An 8,413-nucleotide genomic window follows, 5' to 3' on the forward strand; every position below is an offset into this window, starting at 1 on the left:
AATCACATCCATCCAAACAATGACTGACGAGTAAATAAATAAACAAACAGAACACACACAGTGCCAAACGCGAACGACAGCAGGGCAGCCACAGCGCAGCGCCCGGAACCGGAAGTCACGATCAATTTGGAATTAATATCTATTTTGTTCCCAAATATCCATCATCCATCGTAGTCTGAAAACAGTATTCTGAAACTGTGATCCAGACTAATTCCTCAATTTTCTCGTTTACTGCCCTTTGTAGTGTGTTTTGTAAAGCTTGGACTTCTGCATGCTGAGCAGATTGGAGAGAATACAGAGTGGGGGAATACACTTACAGATATTAAAGTGAGACATACTGAGGGCAGGTAAAACGATCAATGCCACGTCTCTGAGAGAACCAGCAACACCAGGAGTCTAATTCAAGGACTCCATTTAGTGATGAACTCTAGAAGCAAAGATTTTAATATATATCCACATGGTGGCACTCATGCAACAATAGCAGGACAACTATTTAAAATCACAACTGGTTTCTGGTTTATATTCTCTGTCCATTTCCAACACACTTGTATTTATACATTGGACTCAGCAGGAAAAAATGAACAGTTTATTTTTCCAAGTGTTTTTATTATGGCTGATTAATGACAAAAACCCTAGCATCAAAAATAAAACAAATACTCAGACGAATCACTGAATCATATATCCCTGCCCCATTTTAAAACATAATGCCAATAAAATGTACAAATTATATGCTGTAGACATTATTTAAAAAATTGTGGGGGGAAAATCAGCAGTTGAACAGTTGCAGTTTATCTGTATTTTATTCTTGTTTATTGTTGAGGAGCTACAAACACGAATCACAAAACAAGCCAGTAAATACAAATGATAATGTTATGATATCTGTAAAATTTCATGATACAATGGATAGTATTACAAGAAAGTGCAATATACATTGGTTTACAATCAAAAAGGAAAAATAACAAGCATGAATTGCAATGTATAGTACATTTCACATAACCACACCAAGAGAGAGTGAGCTGATAGTGGTTTTACATCATCCAGCTATTTTCTATACTGCTTATCCATAACAGGTCATGGATGAGGTGAAGCCAATCCCATCTGACACTGGACAGGAGGTGGGGTACACCTGGACAGATCGCCCTAACTCTATCACGGGCCTAATGCAGAGAGACAGACAGCCATTCACACTCATACTCACACCTATGGTGAGTTTAGTCATTAGGTCTAATGTCTTTGGAGTGTGGGAGGAAACCAGAGCACTCCAAGGACGAGGTATGCAGGCACGAGGAGAACATGCAATCCTCTCACAGAAAGTCCTCTAGTCAGTCCACAGAGTTGAACCCCGAACCTCCTTGCTGTGAGGCAACAGTGGAAAGCTTATTATATACATTATGGAGCCAAACTACTTGCATGCATGAAAGTGAGAATCAGTTTGTGTTAAATGTACTCATATCAAGATTAATGTAAACAAATATAATAAATTATGAATATAATTATAATCATATTCACAATAAGCAAAAGTTCAGATATACTTAGGCTAATCAGACAATCCCAGATGAGTCCTGATTCCTGTTAAATGAGTTGTGACCGTTGTTTTTGCATGACTAAACCAACCACTGCTTGAAGATGGCGTTCCTGTTAAATAAAAAATAATAATAATTAATGTTATCTGCTCACACATATGTAAAACATGAAAATTACATTTAACTGTAATCCTACTTTTATACTTAAAAAATTAATACCTTTTTTGTGATCAGAATCTGTGTAATATTCTTTATGATTTTGTTCATACATTAAATTGATCTTCTTCAGCAGTTCATCCACTTGGGGCTTATTGGTGGTGTCTCGGTTATTGAGTGCATGAAATCTGTTCTCATGTATTTTCACTAATTCATTGAGATGTTGATTCTCTTGAATGAAGGTTTCAATGGGTTTTCCTTCCAAATTATCCACTCCAGTGAAGAGAATCATTGTGTATTTTCTGGCATTTCGTCCAAGACAATCTTGTACATGTTTCATGGCTGTCTTTATTGCTGGAGTGAAGCGCTCCACGCTGAGCACTATAATAATGACATGAGGTCCAGGAGAGCAATCGGACACAGATTTGAAGATGGCCTCCTGAATTTGTTTCAGATTATCATCAAAGCCAGGAGATTCTATCAGCTTCAGACTCAGTCCAGAGATTGGGCATGTATAAATTGAACCTCCGACGATTTCATGTCGTACGCATTTTTCATGAAGGGTTTTGATGCTTGAAGTCTTTCCCACTCTGTTCCTTCCAAGGAATAAAACTCTGATTTGATTTTCAGACATACCCATTTCTGAGCCGATTGCGTCTCCAGATCTCTTTCTATTAGTCACTGCATTTTCTTGCTGGTCACCAGAAGAGGAAAAAGCGGAAGGGTTTTCTGCTTGGGAACTTGGATTTATCATTTCTGTCTTTTTTAAATTCTTTAGCAGTTCTTCCACTGCTTCATCAGACCTGTTATCTCGATTGTTCCAGCAGTGGTATCTGTTACCACATTGCTTTAACAGATTACGAAACTCTTTACCTCCTTCCTTAATAAACTCCTTAAAATCTTTCCCCTCAAGGTCATCATTGCGTGAAAACAGGATTGTGGTGTGATCCAGAAAGGTGCAGCCAAGCACCTTTTGAAGTTCAGAGATTTTACTTATTTCTTCTTCAGATTCCATTGAGCCAAGACGTATGACCAGGAGAAAGGAGAAAGGTCCATCAAGACGTTGTAGAGCCTGTTTTATTTGGGACATGACCTCACATTCAGTGAGTGCAGTGCAGTCCCAGCCTGGAGTATCTACTACTGTAACCTTCCAGTTATTGATTATCTCTGTAGCAATTTCACATTCCTGTGTCACAGACTTTGCAGATGCTTCTGATTTGAACAGTTTTTTGCCCAATATTGTGTTTCCAGAAGAGCTCTTACCAGAGCCAGTAGCACCAATTAAAACGATCTGGACTGAATTATCAGTCAAAGTCTTCTTTGCCTTTGCAGACATTGTGATCTGAAATCACAACAGTTTGAAAGAAAAAGTCCCTGAAAAAATATGAAGAATTGTTTTCACATTTTTTCTTTGTGTCTTTGTTTTCCTGATGTAACATTTCAAATATCTGAACATCCACATTCCAATATTTATCTAACTCACTTCTTCAGGGATTTCACAAAAGGGAATATACTGAACAGAACTAATATCAACAAAATATTTCTCCAGTGTTCTCTGTAAAACTGTCTGGGTAATGCTGGAAAAATTCAACCAGAATTTGTTTTATTTGGGTAACCTATGCTGAGCATTTTTGTTTCTTCTATATTGAAACTAACTGTAATAGATAGAACCAGAGCATGTTTACAGTATGTTCATAAGACATGAGATAATCTAAAAATAAAACTCACCTTTGTGAAGTCGACAGAGAAGCAGACAAAAGAGTTGTGGTAGACTGAGGCTGAAACTATTTAAGGCTGTAAAGAGTCCAGCCTCATGAACCAAGTTATCCATTTATGGTTGTGTACATCAGAAAGGCGGGTCTACAAAGCCCACACCAGTATATAAAACTTATGAAAGATTTGAGAAATTCATTTTAAAAACTAACACTAAAGGAAGACACTATCAACTGCAATACTGCAATAACCATGGCTGCCTGTGGTGAGTGTGAAATGGCAAGGTGCTAATTTGTATAAACATCATCATCGTAAACAATAAAAGATAAAGTTAATATTAGCATGCTGTATTTAATTTTTATCAAACATTAAACAGATCAAAAAGCTTCTAGTCTTCGCTTTTATTACCTCTTGGCTAATTTTTATTTACAAAATTATATGTAAAACTATGCATGATTTTTGGCTCATATTTTCATAGTTTACTGCAATCTAGTGGCTAAATTTTAACTTTGTTTATTGCAGATAAATAAAAACAAGAAGCCTATTTTTTGTTTATTTGTTTGCTTGTTTTTGTTTTTGTTTTCTTATTTTGGCAGAAGCTACTAGTAGTCTATTAAATCACCTTAACTTAAATGTTTGGACATTTATAGAGATGTTCACGTCCAAACCTTGTTTGGACGTGAACATCTCTATAACCACAGTATGCAAATAGCTTAAGTTTTTCATTTAAATCTTGGTTTTAAAACACTGTCGATAATCAACAAATTCAAACATATATTGAATTTATGAAATAAATATTGACAATCCAAAATATGAGCTAAATCTTCAAATATTGTTGCATTATTTTACAGACAAAGATCCACTGCGCTTGGTCCTCCTGGGCAAGACAGGGGTTGGCAAAAGTGCCACAGGAAACACCATTTTCGGTGAGAGAGTATTCAAATCTGAAGCAAGAGCCGTGTCTGTTACAAAGGAATGCACATCTGAAACAAGAATTATCAACAAACAAAGTATTACAATCATTGACACACCTGGTTTATACGACACAACAATGTCTGCTGAGTTCATTGAAAAAGAGACTGTGAGAGGTGCACAAATGGTAGCTCCTGGTCCTCATGTATTTCTTCTTCTGCTTGATGTGAAGCGTCACACTGAAGAGGAGAGAAATACTGTCAAGAAATTTCAAGAAATCTTTGGTGATGATGTGTCCAAGCATATGATTGTGGTCTTCACTCATGGAGATGACCTTGAGTTTGACAATAAAACCATAGAACGCTACATCCATGAAGCTGGATCTCCCCTTCAGGACCTAATATCTGCATGCAAACAGAGATACCATGCGTTTAACAACAGGTCGCAGGACCGTACCCAAGTAGATCAATTCCTGCAAAAGATTCACGAGATGCAGAGGGAAAACAATTATAGTTATTATAGCTATGATTTGTTTACAAAAGCACAGGATCTCAAAGAAGCAGAAGCAAATGAAAGAGAGTGGCAACGAAGATATTCAGAATTGAAGCAACAAGTGCAGAAGTCAGGAACAAGAAAATTGTGCATTATACTATAATGGAGAATGTATGATGATAATCTCCTTTAGAAAGACAAAAGCTGAGAATATAAAAGAAATTGATTTTGAAGTATCAAGTTAAGAAAAATGTCTAAACAAAAATACTGAAAAACAGAAATACTGTTAAGTGCTACAATTTTAAGGATCTTTCTGTCTAATTGTATTTGATGTAACATGCTACTATAAGCACTGATGATCTGGTTTTTTTTTAATTATGTATATCACATGGAGTACTCTATATTATAACATTATATTCTTTATATGGGATATTAGTTTAGCACAGCAATTTACTCTTTGTAGATGTTTTCAGGGAAAGTACTATCGAGCATAGAGAGTTTTAACAGACAGTACTGTGTAAACAAAATTAAGTGATTTTTTTTTATCTTAGAGACCAGATTAAAAAAAACGTGAAATCATAAGTTCAACCATCAAATACAGCACGTTGTCAAAAATTAAAAGTTTAAATTTGAATTTATCCACCAGTCAGTGACGAGCATCCTGAGAGAACAACATGCTGTAAGTCTAATGCTTTGCTTTTCTTGCTTTGTCATTTGGATGTGGTGTCAGGGATGCATTTTCTAACATGGTTGTTTTAAAAATGTTTCAGACTGGCTGATAAAACCAGAGACTGAAACTCAAATATTAAAACTATTTAATGACAGATATGGGGGGGGGATTGATGGTTATTGTTATGTGGTGGATTATGTATAACACTGTGCAAAAGTTTTAGTTTGCCTAATTATTTTAGACAAATTTCATCTTAGTTGTTTATTTTAGGAATTTTAGGACTAGAATGCTGGGTCAGTAAAAACAATATATCACAAACAGTACTTGAAAAATGTTAGTATGTCAGTAAAGAAAGGAACATATGTAACAGTCCAACATCAACTAATAAACTGATTCCTGCAACAACAAAAGCAACAGTCAAAGTTTTAATTTAGACAAATTTACTCACCAATATTCTCATAAAACTTCATGAAGTGTCCCAAATATTGGCCTTGTGTCAGTTTAATGTTGTTTACTGCTCTTTATAGTGCATTTTCTTTTAATATAGCAAAAAGTTTCATTATTATTTCATTTTATTTTAATGTTTAATATCATTATTTTCAAAGCAACATTGATTTACAGCATTACTTTACACGTGCCTAAGACTTTTCACCTGTACTGTATGTCATGTAGCATAATGTACTATAATTTAATGTTGTACAAACAATATAAGGGATGTTTATTTTAAAGATGCCTACAAATCAAATGGCAGTTTAAGCTGTTTCCAGTGACATATGTACATATAGCATGGGGAGGAAAAGTACTGTGGAGCATGTCAAGCATCGTCTGGACTTTGGGTAGAAATTCTGATCATATTACAAACGTTCCAGAACCTGACCCAGATTTGTTTTAATAGCTTCTTGATCTTCATGATGTTGCTTGTTTTTCAATGTCCACTAATAAACTGGGGTAGTTATATCAAGATTATTGGACACAAATTGCATAAAAGTTGGCTCCATTCAACTAATTCAGGTACTCTAGATGGCAAATGGTTGCACTGGAATTATTTTAGGGGTTTCACAGCAACAAGGATGAATACTTAGGCGATCACAGCTTTTATGTTTTTTATTTGTTAAAAAAAATGCAATGTCTTCACTCAGACTACGTTATGTACATTCATTGTGTCTAATCTTAATAAAATCAATTTTAATTCCATGTCCTGAATCTATGAAATGTTCTTTTTTCTAATTTATAAATGTCTTATCTGTTAATATTTATTTATGCAAGCCACTGTGTACTGCTTCACAGTGCACACCTTAGCTGATATGACACAGTACAAACAGGTTACCCTCAGCCACATGAATGCCACTGATATTTCAATCACATCAGTGGTTGTTGTGTTTTCTTGTAGATGTTACACTCACTGACTCATAATAATACAAAGCGTTCACAAACTTAGTGTATGCCCACTATCCAGTTACAGGCTAGGGTCAGGTAAAATGTTTTATCTTTGTCTCACAGGGTGGCTTTAATAAAAGGTACTTTTGATGTCTGGCCACATGATGATACACCATTATAGATCGCAGTGTATCGGTGTAAGCGGAGGGATTTTTAAAATTGATTTGTCATTAGATTGTATTCATCTCTTCTATATAATCAGTCTTGAACCTGGTGTGATGAAACTGCCTGGTGAAAATAGCAATTGTAATTAGTGGAAATAGACTCAGACCACATGTATCAGACCGTGTAGTGTATAAAAACAGATCTATTATTTTGAAAGTGAAAAAAGTGAATCAACGTAATAATATTACGCTGAAAATTTTAAATACATTATAATTTTTTTTATAATGCATAGGTGAAAGTGACCAAGACTGAGGGACATAAATGAGTGTTTGTGCATTTGAGTAATTGTAAAGGCGTTAAGAAAAAAAATGAAAAGTCAAAGAACACTTTAAAATAAATTCAAAATTATTTTCAAAATTTTGTCAGGTAAACTCAGAGGATTTGAGGTTAGCTTTTTACATACACATCAGGTACACTCCTTTTAAACCTGCTGAGAAATGATTTCAAATTGATTTGTGTTTAAAACAGTTTACACTTAAAAACTGTTGAGTTTTACATCTTTAAAACAGCAGTAGAACATTCAATTCTATTTACTAAACTTAGCCATTTAAATGAAGACTAGAAACACTAGAAAGACCAGAAAGTTTCCATCTCATAGTTCAAGGTCAAGGGTTTTTTTTATTTGCCATTTATGCATAAACCAACAGTTCAGACACATTGGAATTTTTGTGCAGGGCTCTCTCAGTCAACAGTTTAGGAAATAAAACACCATAATAAAAAATAAAATATAGAAACACTATACAATACAACATTAGGAAATAGAACACTATAATAAAAAATATAAAATATAAAGCACTATACAAAAAGGTGGTAATATGTACAAAATTTTAAATACAAGTATTAAACAAAAGGAGAGGGCAAATGTTAAATAACAGTAATAAAATAAAAGGCTAGTCCTGAGTACTGTTCCTGGATTATGAAAAGAGGGGAAAGTTATATGGAAATATTGCACATTTTGGGAGGGGATGAAAGTTATGTGGAGATATTGCACAGTTAAAATATTACATGTTTATCAGAGGGTATATGACACACAATCCTATTTCACCGATAATAATATATCACATATTGCATATGACAAGTGAAGCGAGGTAGTAATGGGTTATTGTTACACTTCACTAAAAAAAATCCGTTGTTTTTACGGAAAAATACTGGCAGCTGTGGTTGCCAGAATAATCCTGTTAAAAATACAGTGAAATGTAAACAACATTACAGAATAACTTGTACATTTCACTGGGATTCCATGTACAATTAATGATAACTAAATGTAAATTTTACAGGTATTCAATGTACAATAATCAATACATAACTGTTAATTTTCTGAAAGCATCTAGGAATGAATTGCGAG

The 8,413-nt window shown here is 34.5% G+C and overlaps 2 protein-coding genes across 3 annotated transcripts; one reads left to right on the plus strand and one right to left on the minus strand.

Moving 5' to 3' along the window:
* Window positions 1-585: 585 nt before the first annotated feature.
* LOC132889682 (GTPase IMAP family member 8-like) lies at window positions 586-3,500 on the minus strand. Of its 2 annotated transcripts, none has more exons than XM_060926423.1 (4): window positions 3,408-3,500; window positions 1,743-3,053; window positions 1,533-1,635; window positions 586-1,355 (listed from the first exon to the last, which is right to left on the minus strand). In XM_060926423.1, exons 2-3 carry the CDS (start codon window positions 3,013-3,015, stop codon window positions 1,538-1,540), a joined length of 1,371 nt encoding a protein of 456 aa, XP_060782406.1. In that variant the 5' UTR covers window positions 3,016-3,053; window positions 3,408-3,500; the 3' UTR covers window positions 586-1,355; window positions 1,533-1,537. The 2 variants fall into 2 exon arrangements, with proteins under 2 accessions (XP_060782406.1, XP_060782407.1); XM_060926424.1 differs by having other exon boundaries at window positions 1,743-3,021; window positions 3,408-3,483.
* A 96-nt stretch (window positions 3,501-3,596) lies between these two features.
* On the plus strand, window positions 3,597-6,660 carry LOC132889683 (uncharacterized). Its single transcript, XM_060926425.1, has 2 exons — window positions 3,597-3,657; window positions 4,244-6,660. The coding sequence occupies exons 1-2, from the start codon at window positions 3,645-3,647 to the stop codon at window positions 4,957-4,959; spliced, it is 729 nt and encodes a 242-aa protein (XP_060782408.1). The 5' UTR covers window positions 3,597-3,644; the 3' UTR covers window positions 4,960-6,660.
* The last annotated feature ends 1,753 nt before the right edge of the window (window positions 6,661-8,413 follow it).

Source organism: Neoarius graeffei, chromosome 7 (assembly GCF_027579695.1).
Source record: "Neoarius graeffei isolate fNeoGra1 chromosome 7, fNeoGra1.pri, whole genome shotgun sequence".
NCBI classification, from domain to species: domain Eukaryota; kingdom Metazoa; phylum Chordata; class Actinopteri; order Siluriformes; family Ariidae; genus Neoarius; species Neoarius graeffei.

Bases quoted from the DNA above. Each gene is read 5' to 3' on its own strand.
- LOC132889682 (XM_060926423.1), bottom strand. From the start codon at position 3,015: ATGTCTGCAAAGGCAAAGAAGACTTTGACTGATAATTCAGTCCAGATC. The intron at 1,636-1,742 runs GTATTAATTTTT...TTTATTTAACAG, and splicing joins AGATTCTGATCACAAAAAAG to GAACGCCATCTTCAAGCAGT.